At 37.8% G+C, this 22,750-nt stretch overlaps 1 protein-coding gene across 4 annotated transcripts in view; it reads left to right on the forward strand.

Annotated features, from left to right (window-relative positions):
- Positions 1-22,750, forward strand: part of KCTD3 (potassium channel tetramerization domain containing 3) — a 54,748-nt gene that overhangs the window by 25,436 nt on the left and 6,562 nt on the right. For all 4 annotated transcript variants that reach the window (XM_047840609.1, XM_047840610.1, XM_047840612.1 and 1 more), the window contains 6 exons: positions 4,184-4,299; positions 10,821-10,908; positions 11,035-11,151; positions 14,090-14,260; positions 18,281-18,436; positions 22,479-22,575. In XM_047840609.1, coding sequence (XP_047696565.1) covers positions 4,184-4,299; positions 10,821-10,908; positions 11,035-11,151; positions 14,090-14,260; positions 18,281-18,436; positions 22,479-22,575 — 745 coding nt within the window. The remainder of the gene's footprint in view (positions 1-4,183; positions 4,300-10,820; positions 10,909-11,034; positions 11,152-14,089; positions 14,261-18,280; positions 18,437-22,478; positions 22,576-22,750) is intronic.

Consider the following 22,750-nt stretch of genomic DNA (forward strand, 5'->3'; position numbering starts at 1 on the left):
CAAAATAAATAAACTAAAAAAAAAAAAAAAAAAAAAAAAAAAAAAAAAAAAAATCATTGTTCTCTTTTTATGAGGTTGTCATTCTATTATTGATTTGTGATAGTTCTTTATATATTCCGGATTAGAGGTTTGCAGCCAGGAATATTATCACCTAGGAGGCATGGAGACATTTTTGATTGACACAGCTAAGGGAGTTCTTTGTGTGTATCCCTCTCTCTTCCTCCCTCCCTCCCTTCCCCTCTCCATTATCTCTTTCTCCTCTCCTTTTGTCTTCTTTTTGGAACTCAGCTTTGTATTAGACTACTTCATATTGGTCTAGAGATCACTGAAGCACTGTTGGTTTGTTTCATTTTTCTCCCCATTTTTAAAACAATTTAGATCAGTTTTTTTTATGCCTTTAATATTATTTACCCATTTTCTTCATTTAAGCCCATCTAGTAAGTTTTTTATTTGCGATATTGGACTTTTAAGCTGCAAAATGATCTCTTTTGATTCCATTTTAGTTTGTTTTTCTGCTGAGATTTCTTAACCTTTTTACTTACGATGTTCTACTTTTTATTAAATCCAGCATATTCATTATAGGTGTTTCGTTATTTTTTGACTTTAATTCCAGTATCTGGATCATCTCATATTTTTATTTCAGGCCCTATTCTACTTTGCACGTCTAGGAAGTTTTGACTGTATGCAGGGCATGTGCGTGATACATCATATAGGGGATATGATTATGTTCTCTCTTAGAAGATGTGAGGTTAGTCCTGGTAGACAGTTAAATTACTGGAGGATCTTCTTGATCCTGCTGGCCTTGTTTTTGTGCTCTGTTAAGGGTAGTTAGCCTCGCTCTGCTTGATTTTTTTATTTAAAGGCTTGGCTCCTATTCAGGGGAGTGGTCCTTATTCCTAAAGTGTTGCCTTTTCTGGAGTCTTTACGGAAGGAATGTCTGAGGTGTTCATCCAGGGTTCTCCACTCTTCCTGAGCTGGAGCGACCCATGTAACCTCTGTCACCTGTACTCTGCACTCAGGCCTGTAGCAGCCTTTCTCTTCTGTTTTTTGGGGATTTTTCCTCTGCCCAGGTGCAGTCCCGCCTCTGCCAACGGGTAGGAAACCCGTGTGCAAACCTTCTGTGCCGCCGGCTCACTCACCCTGGCGTGCCTTTTTCTTGCCACTTTTGCTCTCAGGTTCTAGCCACCTCATCAGCTGCGCGCTCTACCTCAGTCTCTTCAGTTCAGGGAGAAGCCGTCACTCTGCCCGTGAGTTTGACCTCCCTGTGGTAGGGCCAGTAAAGCGCCCTGAACGCCGAAAGCCGGGTGAATGCGGGGCTCCTGGCTATTTCCCACCTTTGCGTCTTCAGCTACCCGTTGTCCGGTGCCTGAACACCGCTGCCTCGTGTGTTGTGGCCCGTTGTCGCTTCACGGTGAGGAAAAATCCGATGCCGTGTGTATGCCATCATGGCTGGCAGTGGGAGTCCTCCCTAACAACTGTAGGGAAAAAGTTTTAACGTTACAACTTTGAAATTATGATACGCTGGTAATTAATCGTACGGAGAGAAAGTTAAGTTGTGTTTTCTCTCCCCTCCCCCACTCCTTTTTTCAAACAGGCGCTTGTAACACGGCAGTGAGTGGAGATTTCAGGCCTTCCTTTGCTTTCAGAGGCCAGTGTGGTAGGGAGCTGTGCTGGGAGACGGTACGTGGTAATTTGTTCATGTCCAGTGAAAGAAACCACTTACTATTACAGATGTTCTTCAAACTTGACAACACCGTCCAAAGAAAATTGTTTGGCTGGTTTGTCTGGGATAGAGCTCTTCTAGAGGTCGGGCTCCTTTCATCTTAACTTGTATAAGGCGGTGCTGCTGGATTGCTGCTATAAGCAGTATTTTGCTGAAAGGGTCCCCGAAGACAGGAACTTGTCATTACTTGTAGCGTGTCTTCCCTGTGGATAGTAGCCGAGATTGTTGAGCCTAAGCAGGAGTGACACTTTGAGTTTCTTGAGATCATTCAGAATGTCTTCCTTGATTTCCCTTGATTTCATCCTTCTCTAGAGTAATCGATGTTAGTTGGTTTTCTAGTTTTTATTTCCACCTTTAATGCGGCCCATAGTACTGAATATGGTTGGTTTCACATGTTCTGAACAATTGTTTTGCATCAAAATTAAAGGACTTCCTAAAATTGTGTTTGAGGTGATGATTTTCTGCTCTGGAGTGGCAGGTTTTTGGGTATGTGTGTTGTATTTTATTTTGCTGGGTTTTTGTTTTTTGTTTTTTGTTTTTTTGGTTGACAGGTTTGGTTGAGGTGGTGTATTCATGTGTATATGTATTTATACATATAGATTATATATATGTATATGTATATGTATGCATATATATATATATATATATATATACATACACGTATATATGACATTCTTAGCAATACTTACCACTTTTTTTTCTTTTTGTCCAGTGTAAATCATTTTTCCTCCTAGGTGCCTGGCTTTTTCAAAATTAGTTGAGAAATTTTTTTTGAAGATTTATTTTTGGACTGCCTGGCTGGTTCAGTCAGTGGAGCGTGCAACTCCTGATCTTGGGGTTTTGGGTTTGAGCTCTTCGTTGGGTGGAGAGATTACTTAAAAATATTTTTACATTTTTATGAAAAATAAAGAGGTTGCATGCTCCACCAACTGAGCCAGCCAGGTGCTCCTGGTTAAGAATTTTCAAGGCGTTTATTGCTGCTGGTCTTGTCTTGTATGTAGTTCACAGTTCCGAACAGAAAGGGAAATACTGTGCACTGGTGTAAGAGTCAAAAGAAATCAGTTACCTTTTCTGGATTATGCTTTCAGTACACGCTACAATTGCAGTTAATTGGTTTGTTTCTTCCCATGAGTTCTTCAGAGCCTTATGCATCATGTTTTTCTATTATATATTGTCCAGAAACGACTGTAAAGGGCCATAATGCCATACCAAAGTGAGCCTAGAATTCTAGAATTCTTTTAGCTATTTTTGGGTCTTCTGCTATTGATGTGGGATATTTGCTCCTTACAGCCTCCCTTCCTACATCCCCTCTTTCCTTTTTCTCTGATTCTCTGGGCTTGCCCATCCCCCCCCGCCCCACCACCATTTGGTGAACTATTTACCTTAAAAAAAAACTCAGATGGCTTCTTTTCTAAAAAATATCTTCAAACCTCTTTTCTTAACACCCCCCCCCCCCTTTATTCCTCTGGACGTTACTTGATCCTGTGTATCCACATCTTTTAGTTATTGTTGTGTTATGGTATAATTGGTTTGTTTGCATTTTTTCTCTTTTAAACCTTAAGTACCCAGTAATATCCTGTCTGTTCATGTGTTTCATCCTATGGCCTGATATGATGCCTGTTGAATGAATTAAATGGAGATCTGCAGTGCTGAGAGACCAGGAGTTTAAAATAATTTGAGTAAAGGCTTGAATGTTTTTAGTAAGATTTCTTGCTGCCTTTTTTTCTTTGTGTGTGCGCGCGTGTGTGTGTGTGCGCGTGCGCGTGTGTGTATCCAGATTTCTGGACATGTTCTTAGATAGTTAAGGCTGCCAAGTCTCTGTCTTGAGATCAGTGGTTCACAAATACCCCAGTCATTAGCAAGCTGTAGCTAAATCTCATATAGGTTTTATAAAGGTGTAGTGGGTTTTCTGATTTAGCGAGTCTGGGATGAATCTTAGGATTCTTTTTATTTTGTTCACTTAAAAAAAATTTTTTTTTAATTAGTTTTCTTTATTTTTGAGAGGCAGAGAGAGACAGAGCGCATGTGGGGGAGGGGCAGAGAGAGGGAGACACAGAATCCCAAGCAGGCTCCAGGCTCTGAGCTGTCAACACAGAGCCTGATGCGGGGCCCGAACTCATGAACCTTGAGATCATGACCTGAGCCGAAGTCGAATGCTCAACTGACTGAGCCACCCAGGTGCCTCGTCATTTTGTTCGCTTTAAATTTACCTGGTTATTTTGATGGTCAACCAAGTGTGGGAACCACAGCTTTAGATAATACGGTGTTTTAGGGTAAGGTTACTTAGGGCAGCTGCTTATGAGCTTACCAAGTTTCTTGTTTTTGATCCCTAAATGGTCTAGCATATAACTTATGGAAATGAGAACACATTTAGTCACCTTGAAGATGTTTCTAATCTGGGTTTTGATAAATTCTAAAGATAGTGACTATTTAACTCTTTATTTTTTATTATCATTTAAGGAGTGTTCAGCCTTGGTGTTCCTGTAGATGCTCTCTTCTTTATCGGTAACCAGTTGGTGGCTACGAGTCATACAGGGAAAGTGGGAGTATGGAATGCCGTCACTCAGCACTGGCAGGTTAGTTTTAACTAAAGCACATTACAGAAAATGTTTCTGAAACTCATGCTGATTATGCATTTGCTTCATTTTTGTGGAATTCATAGTGTGGAATTCATAGCATAATGATTAGATATTCGTGTATATTGCAGAATGGTCACAGTAAGCCTAGTTTAACATCTTTCACCAAATACAGTTATAGAATTTCTTTCTTGTTTCAAGAATTTTAAAAGATAAAAAAAAAAAAAAAAAGAATTTTAAAAGATAAACTCTTAGCAACTTTCAGATGTGCGATGTAGTATAAACTATAGCTGCTATGCTGTACATTACATTCCCTTGACTTATTTTATAACTGGAAGTTTGTATCTTTGTATTTTTGTTTAAATAGGCTCTACGCCCAATGTGGGGCTTGAACTCACAACCCTGAGATCAAGAGTTGCATGCTCTAAGGACTGAGCTGGCCAGGCCCTTACTTTTTTTTTTTTTTTTATTTAATCTTTAAAAAAAATGTTATTGTGTGTGTGTGTGTGTGTGTGTGTGTGTGTGTTTATATATTTTAGATTTTTTAAAAGTTTATTTTGAGAGAGAATGAGAGAGCGTGAGTGGGGAGGGACAGAGAGAGAGAGAGAGAAGAGAGAGAGGGGGGGAGGGAGGGAGGGAGGGAGAGAGAGAGAGAGAGAGAGAGAGAGAATCCTAAAGCAAGCTCCGCATTATCAGTGCAGAGCTGGACAAGGGGCTGGAACTGAACCAGGGTTTAGAACTGAACTGTGAGATCATGACCTGAGTGGAAATCAAGAGTTGGAAACTTAACCAACTGAGCCACCCAGGCGCCCCTTACCTTTTATCTTTTGGTTTTGTTTTGTTTGTTTGTTTGTTTCTAGGTTCCACATAAGTGAAATCATAGGAATTTGTCTTTCTTGGTCTGATTTTTTTCATTTAACATAATGCCCTCAAGGTCCATCCACATTATTGTAAATGACAATGTTTTCTTTCTTTCTTTCTTTCTTTCTTTCTTTCTTTCTTTCTTTCTTTCTTCCTCTTTCTTTCTTTCTTTCTTTCTTTCTTTCTTTCTTTCTTTCTTTTTGTGGTTGAGTAATATTCCAATGTATATTTACACTACATGTTCTTTATCTCTCCATCCATGGATGGACACTTACGCTGTTTCCATATCTTGGCTATTTTAAATAATGCTGTAGGGAATATGGTGGTACCTATATCTTTTTGAGTTAGTGTTTTTGTTTACTTCAGATATCTACCCTGCAGTGGAATTGCTGGATCCTATGATAGTTCTATTTTTAATTTTTTGAGAAACCTTCCTACTATTTTCCATAGTGGCTGTAACAATTTACCTTCCGACCAACAGTGCACGAGAGATCCCTTTTCTCCACATCCTTGCCAACACTTGTTACTTCTTGTTTTTTGATAATAGCTATTCTAACAGGTGTGAGGTGATAACTCATTGTGGTTCTGATTTGTATTTCCCTGACGATGAGTGATACTGAGCATACTTTATGCACCTGTTGGCCATCTGTATGTCTTTGGAGAACTGCCTATTCAAATCCTCTACCCATTTTTTTTTGTTTTTATTTTTGGTTACATAAAATATTACGTATATTTATAGTGACATTTACTTCTAGATACAGATTTGATTATGTTTTGAAGAATGTTTAGTTACTTGGGAAAATGAGTGAGTATTTAAACTGTGGTTTGGTGTTTCATATTTTTGAAATGTTTTAACTTAACATGCTTTGGGAATAGTAGTCCAGGCAAACTTCGTTTCCTGAGTAAAGCTCAGAACTTTGTGAAAATACGTAGCCTGTTCAGAGAAGATAGCAAGCTAAATGATCTCAAGTACTTGAGAGGAACAAGAGGATAAGACTATAAAAGAGTTAATGCTTGATTCTGAAGGAGAGAAGAAAAATTAAAGGACTTAAGTAGAGAGTAACATGATTAGATCCCTGTTTTAGGAAGGTAGCAGCATTAACTACTATGAAAGCAGGGCTGGAGATCAGGGGTAATCCAGCAAAGAAGCAGACAGATTTGACGAAAGGCAGTGATGGTAGAGATGGCAAAGATGAGCCTATTTGAAAAACATTTCATAAGCCTTCCTAAACGTACAGGATTGGTGTCTGGTTTGGGTGTGGAAAATTAAAGGAGAGGGAGATGTATTTCCAGTTTTGGATTGCTAGTTTTGACAATCGGGTGGATAGTGATAAGTTGACAGGGAACATGTTTACTCTGAGATTCCTGTAGGCATCAAAATGAATGTGTGCAGTACACATTTGGGAGCATTCCTTTGGAATTTAGGAAGGAAGAAAGGGCTAGAAAGTAGTATTTAGAAACCACAATGCTTCTATGACAACTGAAAAAGTAAGAACTGATTTAAGGTTTTCTGTTGAGAGGATGTACATAGGAAGAAAAAGAAGTCTGGGAAACATTAGCATTTAAGGGGACAAGATAAGGAAACCAAGAGCCACAGGAATATACATGATTGAGAAATAACATTAGTCTAGGATATGATTTGTAAATATAAGTTAATTAGGTTTTGTTTGGGGCAAGCCAGATTGTGGGAACTGAAGAATCAAAAGACCAGGGATTGGACACAGCAAACTCGGAGTTAGCTTTCAAGAAGTTTGGTGGTGAAGGAAAGCAAGGAGACAAAGTGATAGCGTGAGAATCAAGGCTGGGTGGTAGAAAAGATGTTCAGTGTTTTGTTTTTTTTCTCTAAGATGAGAGAAGTTTGAGCATGGTTGTAGTCAGAGGGAAGTTGTCTGAGAAAGCACATGGAGGGTGAAAGAATGGAGATGATCTCTCATCCCATCAAAGTCAGGAATGTATGAGATGTAAAACAGAGACTTTCACCCAACAGAAACTAGAGATGCCTCCTTCTCTGATGAAAGAGTAAGGAAGGAGGATTGAAGAACATAAATTCAGTGGAAGACAAAGGCACCAGAAGTATGTATCGAGGATTGCAGAGATTGTAATTTGTACATTTGTAGTGGACCTGGGTGATAGAACTATGTGAGTGTCTCCATTAGTGCTCAGTACTGGGAATAAATAGGAGCAAGAGGAAAGAAACCAGCATTAGCCTGATCCAGGATTGGAGAGTTAATAAAGTGGATATGACACACCAAGGGATGAGAAAACATAAAGATGGCAAAGTAGTTGAAATCATGAGATCAAGAAGTAAGGAAGTGCCAGGTGGACAGAGAAGGAAGCAGGGATGTCAAGGGACTCGAGGGATGTTAAAGCCGACTGATGATTAGTAAGGAGTGAGAATTGTTGGGAAGACAGGAAGTGATACCTCTGTAAAGAGGAATGTGAATTTTTAATGATTAACGGAAGGTCTGCTTTCAGATAGGTTATTTGACAAATTATGTCAAATCTGAGCTTTTAGTGGGTAGGGGAAGCTATACTAGCTGTGCCATAAATTTGGGTTCCTAAAGGAACATACTTCTTTATTCTTTTTTTAAACCAATGTTTCTAAAACTACATATAAAAGTGTTCATATCTTTGGGATCCTGAAAACTCTGCCGGCTTCCTCAAAGTGCCCTTTATTCTAAAGCTTTTATTCCCATGTAAAACCTGATGATTCTCGTTTGGTGTACGCATGAATTGAAAACCGTATCCGACAAAGCGGGTTTGTTTCTACATTTCAGGAAGACCTTGGGAAAGTTGAGCATTCAGCATACAAGCCTTGTAAACCAACTAGGTGAACTTCACTGTAGTGTAGAGGTGGCATGTAATGAAGTCTCAGCATCTGTGGTGCAGACGTCCCTGGGCAGTTACCGGACCCCAGGCTGACCCGAGTGCTGTGATGCTGGTTGAGTAGGTTCTCATTTGGCCTTTAGCAACAGTTCTGCCCTCGAATAACACACAAAGTATGTGGGACAGCTGTTGTATATTCAAGGTTGATTTGCAGTATTTGAATCAGATGAGTGAGAGAGAGAGAGAGAGAGAGAGAGAGAGTGTGTGTGTGTGTGTGTGTGCATGCATGTGTGTGCATGCATGTGCGCGCATGTGTAAGTTCTAAAAGCTGTTGTGAAATTTTCATTGGTGTAGCAGTTCTTATAACAGCTGCAATAAGATTTTAAGGAAAATTTTCTAAAAGCATTGTATCTGATTTGGGTAAGAAAAAAGAAAAAATTTTTTTTGTTTGTTTTAGTGCCTCAATGAAAGAGGCATTAAAGAAACGCCCTTTGATAAGAAGGATAGTCATACTTTGAAGGGGAAGCACTGGAACGAAATACACATCAGCAAAGAAATTGATAGGCTGTTAAATCTAAATAAGTGATTATTTAATAAGTAATGGATGAGGGTAAAAACATAGTGTTAAAAATGATGATTATCTAGGTAGAGATTGTGGTTGAAAGATTCTAGGGCCTTTGTAGTGCTTGGGAACACAGATTGATTTTTTTTTATACTGATTATTTTCAAATTGTATATCATTTAATTTTGTACATAGAGATAATGATAATCATCATGTGCTACCTTAGAAGAGAAAATCCACTTCCATTGTAGATCTGTGACCATCATGTCTGAACCAAATACATTAATCAGTACGATTTCTCAGGTTCTTGATGTGAAGTTGTTAGGATAAAGAAGAAGAGGCTCCAGAATGACTGTCTCTCACTTATGCTAGGAGAGAAGAACTCAGTCCTAACTCCTCTATAATTTATCATCCTCTGCTTTCTCTGTTCTTCTTGTACTGAGGGGTAGACATGAAGGAAAAGCAGGATTTAGGTCAAGGGTTGCAGAAAAAGAGGTTGTAGAAGGTTCTGGTCTTAGAGCCTATCTTCCCAGAGAACCAATGGTAGAAATGTTTGCCTTGGATGTGTGTTGGGACGCTCCAGGCTGCAGCCACTCTTTCATTGATAAGGGATCTAAAAGGAGAGGAATCTCATGCCCTTATCTGTCCCCATCCCCCTACTCTCAAGATTCTGGAGTAGGAGTTGAAGTTCTTCCTAGAGTATTGGAACTAAAAAAAATGAACTTGGCATGAGAAAACTGGTCATTGGCGTTAAAGCAGCCTTCCCTCCATTCTTCAGACACCTTTACTCATATCACTGAAAGGCTCTCAGGGTTTACCTGCTACAAAACTCATTGGCTCTGATGAAACGGAAACCCTGACCTGAGGTTAGTGCAGGGGTGGGGGTGGGGGGATGGTAATTGAGTCTTTGAGATATTTCCGTGTACGACACCAGAAGGTTCACACAGGAATTAGGGTCATGTGCATGCAGCTTTAGAGGAATCGTTGCTTCCAACTTTTAGCATTTGGTTAAATTTGTTCCTTTTATTTAGAAGGGACCCATATTGTACACTTCTATACTTGCTCTTCTGTTTGACATGGCCCTTCCTCTACCTAACTCATATTTGACTTTTTCGATTTTCATGCTTCACTCCCTTTCTGAACTTTTCCCTGATCTTTGCCCTTTTAAACCCCTCCCTGGGATTGAGATGAGAGTCCTCCCTGCTCTCTGGTGTAGCACACTCTATTTTAGGGCCTCTCACATTGTGATTTTCTTTTTTTCCTTTCTTGCCCTCAAGTTTACAAGCTCTTACAGAGCAAGTGATGTCTCACATCCCTTATCCAGCCCAGTTACTCTTTCTCTCGGGTAATACCTGATACATGAGAAATAGTTCATTTAAATGTCATCTGTGAAGTTTCATGTGACTCTCACCTGGCTATGCATAGGGAAGATTCATTTTGATCTTATTGCCACTGCTCTAAAAAACATTTTTTGTTTGTTGCTTTGTTTTCTAGTAAAATTGTGCCCTTTGCTTTTCTTGTAGCACAAATACAGGCAGTTATTAATTTTTAACTAGACTGATTTGCTCGGGAAGCTGACTTTTTTATTCTAGTACTTGAAAATACAAAAACTTAAAGGAGTTTTTTTGTCCTGCCATTTCCTAGGAAACAGGGGTCTACAGCAGAATGAAGATAGAGATTACCATTTTGTCAAAGACATGGTGGTAAATTATCAAGGGAGCAAGTGCTATTTGGCGATCAGTCTGTTTTCTAGTTCTGTCCCTTACTACATGAATTTAGGCAGGCCATTTAATCTCTTCTATAGAAGAGAGAAGGAGGAAGGAACCTGGTCAGAATGTGCCTTCAACTTTAATGCGTGCTGTGAGCTCACAACCACTTGCAGAGAAAAGAGATAATCCATGGGAATTCTGATAGGACGGTGCTGCCTTTGGAAATACATTTTTTTTTTTTAAAGCTTTAAAAGGACCTGTATTGACAGCTCTTCACAGTTCCCTGTGGGAACTAAAGAAAGTCATTTTCTAAGCCCTATTTAAATTAGATATTAGTGGTTTGGTTTTTTTTTATTTCATTGAATAATCTCCACACCCAGTGTGGGGCTCAAACTCACAACACCCACATTAAGAGTTGCCCACGCTACTGATATAGCGAGCCAAGCGCCCCTAGTGAGTTTTGTTGTCGTTGCTATTGTTAAAAGTGTCAAATTTTTAAGGAAATTGAGCAGTAAATACAAATTATTAATATTTAACATCTAATAATAATCTTCCTGCATCAGGTTCAAGATGTTGTCCCTATAACCAGTTACGACACTGCTGGCTCATTCCTTCTGTTGGGATGTAACAATGGATCAATATATTACATCGGTAAGCTTATGGGCATTTAACCCTGGTCCTGTTTTATATCGGTTTTTAAAAATAAAATATTGCCTTCTGTAGTTTTAAGTAGATGCATTATTTTAATATTATTTAAAATTTTGGGGTTTTTTTTAGATATGCAGAAATTTCCTTTGAGAATGAAAGATAATGATCTTCTTGTAACCGAGCTTTATCACGATCCTTCAAATGATGCCATTACTGCGCTGAGTGTTTACCTCACACCCAAAACAAGTTAGTACATGGCAGCGTTCTGATAAATTCTTGACCGTTTCTGAGAATTTATGTTTATTTATTGGTTTATTATGCTAAAATGAATCCAGTCCTTTCTCTTTGAGAACTGCAGTTCTAAGAGTATCATCTCTATTAGTTTACAGTTCATATTCGTTATGTATTAAAGTTAAACGTGACGATTAAACAAGCATAAGTTGAGGTGGGAAGTTAGAACTTTTCTTCTTCTGAATTATATTTAAGTCATATCATAATAGTATTGACTAAAATTATTAGAAAAAAACAATTTGCACATTGACCTTCCTATTTACCCTAGCTTATTTTGTTTTTTGTTTTTTTTTTTAAATTTTTTTTTTTCAACGTTTATTCATTTCTGGGACAGAGAGAGACAGAGCACGAACGGGGGAGGGGCAGAGAGAGAGGGAGACACAGAATCGGAAACAGGCTCCAGGCTCCGAGCCATGAGCCCAGAGCCTGACGCGGGGCTCGAACTCCCGGACCGCGAGATCATGACCTGGCTGAAGTCGGACGCTTAACCGACTGCGCCACCCAGGCGCTCCTAGCTTATTTTGTTTTGAAATTAGAAGCTTTTGTTTTTTTCAGCTGAAAGCAGGAAGGCTCTTAGACTGTTAATCTCTTGTGGATATTGTCTTGTTCCCTTGGGAAATTTTTAAGTTATGGGAAGAGACATTTTATTTGGAGGTTTAGTATCTGTAGCTTTCATTATCTTTCAAAGGCCACTGCAATGAAATTAACAAATCTGTTCTGTAAATTAAGGATTTTTATTATTTTTTTATACTTTTATATTCTAGATTGAAAGATAAACATAAATGGAAAGTTGAAAATTTAAATAAAAAGAATTCTAGGAAATATTAACATGTGTCCAGTAATGTTAATAAATTTGAATGTTATTTGTGTTAAATCATTTTATTGACTTCATTGAAAGAAATAATTATCTTTAATGTGAAATAAATATTCTAATTTATGCAGATGATTTTATTTAAAATTATAGTAGGATTTCAACTGTTATGCTAAATGGGTCAGCAAACTGCCCTTTTTATCGATGGTCTTACATATTGCATTGGCTGCTTTGGGCAACAGTTGACAGAGTTGTATGATTATGACAGACTGTATGACATGCATAGTTTAAAATATTTGCCATCTAGCCTTTCACAGAAAGTTTGCTCACCTCTGCTCTAGAATGAGATGTACATTTTTTAAATCTAATTAAAAAGGGAGGAGAAAACTTCTTTTGCAATGGCAGGGGGAGAATGGAATCACTTTTTAGGTTATGAGAAGTGTTTCCTATGGTATGTTCTTTCTCTTTTGATTCAGATATTTTTGGGTGAATCAGGAAGGATAACTACTAAAGCCAAGAAGTTCTCTGTGAACCTTTTTAAGTACATAGTTCACTGAATTCCATTCTGTCTTTAAATATGTGGTAGAGTTTGGGCACTTTTTTTTTCTTCCTTTTTAATGCTTATTTATATATTTTGAGAGAGAGAGAGAGAGAACGCGCACATTGGGGAGGGGCAGAGAGAGAGAGAGATGGATAGAGAGACGCCCAAGCAGCCTCTGTGCTGTCAGTACAGAGCCCGATGTTGAGCTCAAACTCATGAACCATGAGATCATGACCTGAGCTGAAATGAAGAGTCAGATGCTTAAGTGACTGAGCCACCCAGGGGCCCCTGGACACATTCATTCATTCATTCATTCATTCATTCATTCATTCATTCACTCATTCATTCATTCACTCATTCATTCATTTAAAAAAGCCACAGATGAACTTCACATGATGAGCTGTACGTGATTAGAAGAGACACCGTAGTAAGTAAGTATGATGTAAGCAATATAATGGGTGTATTTGTTTCAGAGCTAAGTATTTTGAATTTGTTAAATAGTATATACTTGATTATTCAAGAAAGATTCAATAATATAGCAAAAGTAAAAGTAGGAACGCCTGGGTGGCTCAGTCAGTTAAGCATCTGACTTCAGCTCAGGTCATGATCTCGCGGTCCATGGGTTTAGCCCCATGTTGGGCTCTGTGTTGACAGCTCAGAGCCTGGAGCTGCTTTAGATTCTGTGTTTCCCTCTCTCTGCCCCTCCCCTCCTCACACTCTTTCTGTCTCTTTCTCTCTCTCCCTCAAAAAATAAATTAAAAAAAAATTAAGTCAGGCAGAGAAAGACAGATACTGTATGTTTTCACTCATAGGTGGATCCTGAGAAACTTAACAGAAGACCGGGGGGAGAAGTTACAGAGAGGGAAGGAGGCAAACCATAAGAGACTCCTAAATACTGAGAACAAACTGAGGGTTGATGGAGGATGGGGGAAAGGGGAAAGTGGGTGATGGGCATTGAGGAGGGCGCCTGTTGGAATGAGCACTGGGTGTTGTATGGAAACCAATTTGACAATAAATTATATAAAAAAATAAAAATAAGTAAATAAACTTAAAAATTAATAATAAAAATTTTAAAAATAAGTAAAACGTGGTCTTAGACTAGACTATGAATAGACTAGAAATAATATGGAATATTCCTTTAGGAATACTGTGTTGCGTCAGTGGTATTCTTAGCATGTCAGATTTACTAACTCTTTAAACATCTATTGAGGACTTGCTGTGTCTCAGGCACTCTGTAAGGATGACTGTGATTCAGTCTGTCTCAGTAACGAATAGAGGTAGATAGACTTGGAAATAGCGGATTGGTTTGTTACAGTTGCTGTGCTAGAGCATAATATACAGTCCAGGGGAGGGTTGAACAGATTTACGTGGGAGTGAGGGTTAGGAAATGACTTGTAAAGGAAATCATGATTTGAAGTTGGTCAGAGAGGTCTTAGGGTTTCTGGGCTCAGCTGGATCTGGGGACTCAGAAAAGCACTGCCTCTTTTATCCCTTTCTGTCATCATCTGATACGCTGCCTTTCCACTTCTGACCTCGTGCAGGTGTGTCTGGTAACTGGATTGAGATTGCTTACGGTACGAGCTCCGGAGCTGTGCGAGTGATTGTTCAGCACCCAGAGACGGTGGGCTCGGGCCCTCAGCTTTTTCAGACTTTCACAGTTCATCGAAGTCCTGTTACAAAAATCATGCTATCTGAGAAGCATCTTGTATCAGGTAAAGTGATTTTAGGTACTGGCGAGGAGTGTGCTTCATGTGCAGCCTTGCCTTGTGGGTAATTTCCCACACTCCTACAAATGGAAAGAATGTGTATATACACATGTATTTATATATGAATTTGGGAAAGAGTTAACCGTATCTTTTATTTATTTTCTATTCTAATATTTTGTTCTCATGGCACATTTTATTTTAAAATATTTATTATAATCCTGTTGAGATGGAATAGAGAAGTTTTCCAAGTATGAATTTTATGTAAATTTGGTTGTATTTTCTTAAGATTTAAAGCTAAAGTTGTAGATATATGTGTGTATTTGTTGATCATTTTCTAAAAATATTAAAAACTAGTAGAATGTATAAAGAGATTACTTGAAGAGAATGACATTTTTGTGAGTTGTTTCTTAGTCATAAAGTTTTTTTTAATGTAAACACTAATTAGATACTGTATTAAAAATGATGCAGATATGTGACACACAGAGCATAGTGATCACAGTAAAATTCCATTGATGAGGTTCATTGTGTATGATGATTTCAAAAAGGCTTCATTTTAATGTAATTTTGAGTCAGGTGTGTCAGTAGAGCTTGCTCTTACATTAAATCTTTTGTAGATCAGTTCCTGCCTAACTTAAACTTTTTATAAGCATCATTTTCATCTATCAAGTTTGTTTATATGAAGACTACATAATATTAAAAGGTGATGCATCTTTCACTCATCTCCAGTCTGATTAAACACTAAATGGAGCTAAAGTACGTTGTCCATGAATGGATGGATGGGTGGGTGGGTGTGTGGGTGGATGAGTATGTTTTTATTGATATCTAATTATTTGAGTATAAAGTCTGATTGTTTTGAGTATAATTCTGCCTCCCTGAAATAATCAGTCTCCTCTTCAGGCTCTCATAAAGCAACTCACCTGCCTCACTGAAGAGTCTTTCTCATGCTTTTGCTGGTTCCTCCTCTTTTGCCCAATGACTAAGTGTTGGATTGCCTCGGAGCTCTTTCCTAGATTCTCCATTCTTCCTTGTCTGTAGTTTTCCTGCAGATTTGAGTGTTATCATCTATATGCCAGTAACTCCTAGGCTGTCCACTTGTGACCATTCGCACAGTTCCAAGCTTGTATGTCCAGTGCCTGTCTCTCTGGTCATGTGTTTCAGAGACATGTCAGAATTAACCTGGGTAAATGGCACTTTTGATTTTTCTCTCAGAGGCCATCTTAGTACACAACATCACCATCTGCTTATTTCGTCAAGCTGAAAACCCAAGAATCCCCTTTGATTCCTTCCTTTCTCTCACCCACACAAACGTGTAATCTGTCTGTAAGTCCTTCTGGCTTTGCTTCAACCTACGTCACAAATCTGACCATTCGGTGTCCATTGCTGCCAAGTTGGTAGCTCACATCATTTCTCCCCTAGATCACGGAGCTGAGTTGTTTTGCCTGTTTCTGTCTCACCTTTTCTTAAAATGTTTATCTGTTTTGAGAGAGAGAGAGCATGTGTATGGGTACATGGGGGAGGGGCGAAAAGGGAGGGAGAATGAGAATCCCAGCAGGCTCCATGCTGTCAGCACAAAGCCTGACGTGGGGCTCAGTCCCACTTACCATGAGATCATGACCTGAGCCAAAGTCAAGAGTCAGATGCCCAACCGACTGAGCCACCCGGGTGCCCGTCTGTCTTGCCTTTCTATGGTACATGTTCTTTATGGTACATAGCATCCAGAAAGATCTTCTAAAAATGTGAACCATGTCTGACTCCCAGTGGCTTCTTACGGTATCCTGCTGTATCCTACTGTATTATAAATAAACTAGTAGTGTTCTTCCTGTTACGGGTCTTCTTTTCAGGCCTCTTTTCCTCCCTATGCTTCATGTCACGTATTGCTCACAATACCCTAACCCTTTAAAGGCTTTCCATTTCTTAGAAATGCCACAGAACTTTTGCACTCGTTCTTTTTCGTTGAAATGTTTTGCCCCTAGATATTTGTTTGGCAGCTGTCCTGTCATTCAGGTCCCATTTCCAGTACCTTCTCAGTGAGGCCACCCAGCCTAAATTAGCCAAACCTCTATCAGGTCACTTTCTCTGTCATCATCTCCTCTCGATTTGTTTTCTTTGTGGACTTTTCACTTGATCATTTCTTTGCCTGTTTATCATCTGTCCCCCTCTTCTAGAATGTAAGTTTTACAGCAGCAGAAGCTTGTTTATTCTGTTCTCAGCACTTAGCATACTTCTCGACACATACAAGATGCTGAATAACTGTTATGTAAAATGAGGTAATTTGATCCTGTGAGAAAATAAGACTGTTTTGCAAGGCTATTGTGATGACCACACTTAGTAGTAATTGCTGTTATTTTGATGGTGACAATGTTATTGCAGGATGAGACGCCAAAGAACTACATCGTAAAATCTGCATTTCACATCAAATATTTCATGTAGGTTTAAAATTTAAATAAATTTGTCAAGAAAAATGTCCAGTTGAGCTACAAATGTAGAGTATTTTATGTATACTCCGTTACATCATTCTGCCACCTGGTGGATATTGACATGAATGTAATGACATTCTTTTTCCTATAGTGTTAGTTTTCATGTCTTAAAACTGTAATGATTATTTTTAACAAAATAACTAAATTGCCTATTGAGTCAACTAAAAGTGTTTAAGATGTTTTCTTTTTTTTTTTTTAAGGTATTTTTCTGAATCCTAGTAACCTTATTAGTGAAATAGGAAATTATTTTCCATGAAGCTGATAAAGCAGCCTAGAACTAAATGTCTCCTTTTTCACCAGAAACTGACATCCTGAGATAGGAGAATTTTGTTAGATAATGTAACACCTGTATACTTTGAATTTTTATTGCTATTTGTCAAAATTAAATTTCTAAAGTTTTGTTTAAAATATGCAGCTGTGGCATTTTACCCAGGGAGAAAGATGTATCTATAAGAAAGTTTGAATACTTTCCTAGTATTTACTGATGGGTTCATAGCTCATTGCTAATAATAGCACATTCTCTGAAAACTGAATAAGTTGTACTTTTCCATTAAAAAGTACACTTTTTTGTTAAGGCATGCCACGAAAGTACTTTTTTTTTTTTTTTTTTTTTTTTGCATTAATATCAATTGCTGGTTTGTATTTTCTAAAGGAGTAGTTCCTCAGATCAAGAAACAATAGGTAGGGTACTTGGTAGGAAATACCTTAATATGTATCCACTTAATATTATTTACATTAAAAAAAAAACCTAATTGGAGTATGTTTCTTAAATGCAACTATAAAATAGTTCTTAACTTTATCTTAATTTTCTTTAATATAACTATGAGTAGGTGATACAAGCTTTTTGACAAATGTAATTTGTGTCCATAAATTTTCAGTAACTCCTGATCTAGGTTGTTTATGTTTAAGTAACATAAGCAGAAGCAGTTTCTATGGTTGAAGAAAAATAGGCTGGGTAACTCGTTTACTCTGTAGTTTAGTCACAGAACAGAATAATAGCATCTTTTATCTTGCATGCATTTTTTTTTAAACATTTCCTCCAATTATACTTTACATGCTACTTTTGTAAGGACCCATAGATTTACTTACATACCTTATGTTTGCCTCAAGGTAAATTATATTCAGTTCTTTCATTTTTGTTGGCCAGGTACAGATTAAGTGTAATTTTAGGATAAAATACGTCATTTGCCACTCAAAACGTGCTATGATCTATTTAATATAGATCACAGTTTAAAAAGTTACACACAAAAACAGTGATATTGTTGGTGCTCTTTTTTTTAAATTTTTTTAATGTTTTTATTTATTTTTGAGAGAGAGACACACACAGCATGAGCAGGGGAGGGGCAGAGAGAGAGGGAGACACAGAATCCGAAGAAGGCTCCAGGCTCTGAGCTGTCAGCCCAGAGCCTGACGCGGGGCTTGAACTCTTGGACTGTGAGATCATGACCTGAGCTGAAGTCGGACGCTTAACCAACTGAGCCACCCAGGCGCCCCTGTTGGAGCTCTTATAATCTATATTTAACAACTTTTTTTATGTTCTCTTTCCTAGTGTGTGCAGATAATAATCATGTCCGGACATGGACAGTAACACGATTCAGAGGAATGATCTCTACTCAGCCAGGTTCTACTCCTTTAGCATCATTCAAGATACTGTCTCTGGAGGAGACAGAAAGTCATGGAAGCTATTCCTCTGGAAACGACATAGGTGGGCTGGATAATTTGGAGGCACTTTCAAATACTTTGTGGGCAATGCAAAAGTAGTATGCTAACTGTAAAGAGAAACCTAAAAATGAGTTTCAAAATAGAAGTTTTCACTTCAATTTTGAAACTCATTTAAAACAGAAATTTAGTGTGTTTTCTTATTTAGTTCTATAAATTCACCAACTGTAGCATATTTTTTGTTTAAAAAGTTGAGCAAATTTTCATCTATTTATCATTTCCTTTTTTAAATAATATCTCCAAATGCTAACCACTTTTGTTTATGATTAAAAGCCATGATAGCTGTGCACATTTGAAACATGAAGGTTGTTTTCTTTTATTGCTAATAATCTGAAAATAATTTTTTTTAATATTTATTTTTGAGAGCGCGAGAGAGAGATAGAGTGTGAGTAGGGGAGGGGAAGAGAGAGGGAGACACAGAATCTGAAAAGAAAGGCCCCAGGCTTTGAGCTGTCAGCACAGAGCCCAACGCGGGGCTTGAACTCAAGAACTGCAAATCATGACCTAGGCCAAAGTCAGATGCTTAACTGACTGAGCCACCCAGGTGCCCCTGAAAATAAAAGTTGAAGCTAGAGCAGGGCTGGTGGTGTTATATGCTAATAGTTGTTTTGATGGCATTGCAATGGCCATCGGGAAATAATAAGCATATCTCCATTGATATGCTCTGATTTCAGCAAAAAAGTATATAAAGTTGATTTGACTTATCCCTCTATATACCATATGACACGTGCGCATGTGGATACTCACACATACAAACATATGTGCAGTCTTCACAGAGACAGATCATTGTCTTTTTGGAAGATTCTGTATGTTGTATCTTCACTGTATATAATAGTTCTATGGGACCTGTTCATTAATCCATGTACCTTTCTGATCCTTTTTTTTTTTTTAATATAAGCAGTAATTGTAGCACTGATAGAAAGGAGTACATTAGAGTTGTTTTATTAGAATTGTTTTATGTGAAACATTTAAATGTATGTTCAGCCAGAATATGCTCTCACAGTAAAGATTTTAAAATAGTTATCTTTAAAAAATACAAGCTATTTATGAGAATTATAGTATGGCTGTCTTAGTATTTTTAGAAAAAGAAACACTCAGCTTTGTTGATTTTAACAATTGCTCTGTGACCCAGTTTTCTCTGTGATCTAGGCACTGTAAGTTTAGTTTTATCTCAACAAATGTCTTGCTTGTTTTATTGAGATACAATTAATTGACAGTAACATTGTGCAGGTTTGAGTTGTAGCGTCCACAGAATTTTATTGAGTACCTTTGCTCCAAGCATTAGGAATCTTAAGAAAAAAAACAAAACAAAAAAACTGCGGTGAACCTCCAGTCACAGTGTGGTGACCAGTAGAAACAAAAAGCAAACAATCGCATGGGGCAAAAACACCAAGGGGAGATAGTTCTAATCTGCTTGCTGGGTAGTCGTGACATACAGTCTCATTTAATTTTCTTGATAGTTGTATGAGGAAGATATTATTCCCCACTTACACTGGTGGAAACTGACATTCAGAGAACACTTAGTAGAGGTCTCAATGTTTGAACTGAGACATGAAGGATGGGTAAGGGTAAGTCTTACCTGGCAAATTTGGAAAATGTCAGAAAAGTCATTAATTGGTGGTATGTGGGTGAGAATAGTAGGGCATGAGACTGAGTGGATAGGCAGAGGTCAGATCAGGGAGGACATGTATAATATGAAAGAAAAGATGTTTAGAAACAGCCCTGGAAATTACAACAGCCTTGTAAACTGTTTGAAAGAGGGCAGGGAGATTTTTTTTTTCCTTTATAGTTCTCATAAAAAAAATTTCTTAAGAGACATTGAGGATAGTGGAACAGAATAGAAAGTCCAGTGTCTGTAGGCTTCTGTGTATGGGTGGAATCTAGATTGCAGTGGTCAATTGAATAAATACTGGAGGCAACCGTGAAAGAAAGAAATAATGGATCTAGTTAGAAAGCAAAAGGTTCAAAGGCCATCTTTCTGACTCCCTACTCTCTTCTTCCCCATTGAAGATAGGAGAGACCTGAGGATATTTATGTTCTGAAAGAAAGGAGCCAATTTGGGGAGAGGAGTTGGAGAAACTTTAAGGAAGGGAGGTGTGGATAATTAATTGAGGTGCAAAGAGTTAAGCTATGTGAGCATCTCACATGAAGATAGTTTGAGGGGAGGGAAGATACGGTCCCAGAATCCTTATTTCTAGTTTTTATCCATCATCACTATTTTGACTTTGGTTACGGGTTATTGAATGAGGACTCTCATTTCATCTCAATAGAATTAGACTTGAGAAAATTGTCCACTAACTGAGCAAGTGTGTAGCTTAGTGAAGAGCCAGACATCTTGGATTTGAACTCCAGTTCCATTAGGTAGGACCTCTGAGATCTTTGGTTAACTAATCTCTTGGTGCCTTAGTTTTCTCATCTGTAAAATGGAGATCATAATAGTGTATCCCTTATGTATGATGATTAAAATGAGTTATGTGCAGAGCGTTTACTGTGGCACATAGTAACCATAATGTATTTACTAACTGATAAAGGTGTATTGTTGCATTTATTAATTAGGTATGATTCACTTAAGATGAAATTGTATCCTATATCACATACATTTGTGAACAATGAGTTGGTGTTATTTTAGCTAATGAGTATGATGAGAAACCAGAACTGCTAGAATTTTTTTTAAATTTTTCATGAAACACATTTTTTATAATGTTCAGAATCTTTCTAAAATATATGAGCCATATACCTGCTTTGCCAAGTACAATAAAATAAAAATAATCGAATCTTTCTTTTTATTTTTTATTTTTTTTTAGCATTTATGTATTTATTTTTATATTAAATATAATTTATTGTCAAATTGGTTTCCATACAACACCCAGTGCTCATCCCAACAGGTGCCCTCCTCAGTGCCCATCACCCACTTTCCCCTCTCCCCCAGCCCCCGTCAACCCTCAGTTTGTCCTCTGTATTTAAGAGTCTCTTATGGTTTGCTAGCCTCCCTCTCTGTAACTTTTTTTTTTTCCCCCTTCCCTTCCCCCATCGTCTTCTGTTAAGTTTCTCAGGATCCACCTATGAGTGAAAACATATGGTATCTGTCTCTCTCTGCCTGACTTATTTCACTTAGCATAACACTCTCTAGTTCTATCCACATTGCTGCAAGTGGCCAGATTTCATTCTTTCTCATTGCCAAGTAGTATTCCATTGTATATATATAAACCACATCTTCTTTATGCATTCGTCAGTTGATGGACATTTAGGCTCTTTCCATAATTTGGCTATTGTTGAAAGTGCTGCTATAAACATTGGGGTACAAGAATCTTTCTTTTTACATTGAAAACCTTGTGGGATACAACAGGCTTCTTCTAGTTAATTAAATTCTATTTATTTATTATTTTAATGTTTACTATTGAGAGAGAGACACACACAGCATGAGCGGGAGAGGGGCAGAGCACAAGAGGGACACAGAATCTGAAACCAGCGAACTCACAAGTCATGAGATCAGGACCTGTGCCGAAGTTGGATGCTCAACAACTGAGCCACCCAGGCGCCCAATTAAATTCTATTTAATGAAGTCACCCTTTATTTCTTAAGATTCTGCATTTGGTTTTTCAAGAAAGAGTAAAGTCCATACATAAACTAATTTTATTTATGTGTACTTTTTCTGAAGTTATAAGAAATGGCGCACATTCTCGAAGATGATAGATGTAGAACCTGTATTTTAACAGGTCTTGTACTAGTGCTGGAAATGTATAGTCTTCAGCACATTAATGCCTTCAGCTTTAATAGGCTGAGTGCATAAAATAGAATTTAAAATATTATATATTTCTTTAAAAAATGTTTATTGCAAGTTGGAGTATGTGCAGCACTGCACTTTCTGTCTGACTGGGATGTGGACTATAAGGCCAGGTGTTGACAGGTGTGAAAAATGCTTTTTTTTTTTTTTTTTTTTTTTTTTTTGGTATTGACATTTCTGTTGTTCAGTGAAACCAATGGATTTCAGTTAACTTCTTTTGACATTGTCTGTTTTTTGACCCAAGGGCCTTTTGGAGAACGAGATGATCAACAGGTGTTTATCCAGAAAGTTGTTCCCATCACCAACAAACTGTTTGTAAGACTCTCATCTACTGGGAAAAGGTAAAACTTTATTTGTATTCAGAAGTCACTTTTGTCTTTAAAAAAACAAAACAAACAAAAAAAAAAACCGTGTAATTTGACATACTGATAAAAAGTACTACCAGAAGCAAATTGTTGAAAAAAGAAGTCTAGTCATTACCTTGGATCTTTTTAGCTTAAAATTAAGACAGTATAT

This window comes from Prionailurus viverrinus, chromosome F1 (genome assembly GCF_022837055.1).
Source record: "Prionailurus viverrinus isolate Anna chromosome F1, UM_Priviv_1.0, whole genome shotgun sequence".
NCBI lineage: Eukaryota > Metazoa > Chordata > Mammalia > Carnivora > Felidae > Prionailurus > Prionailurus viverrinus.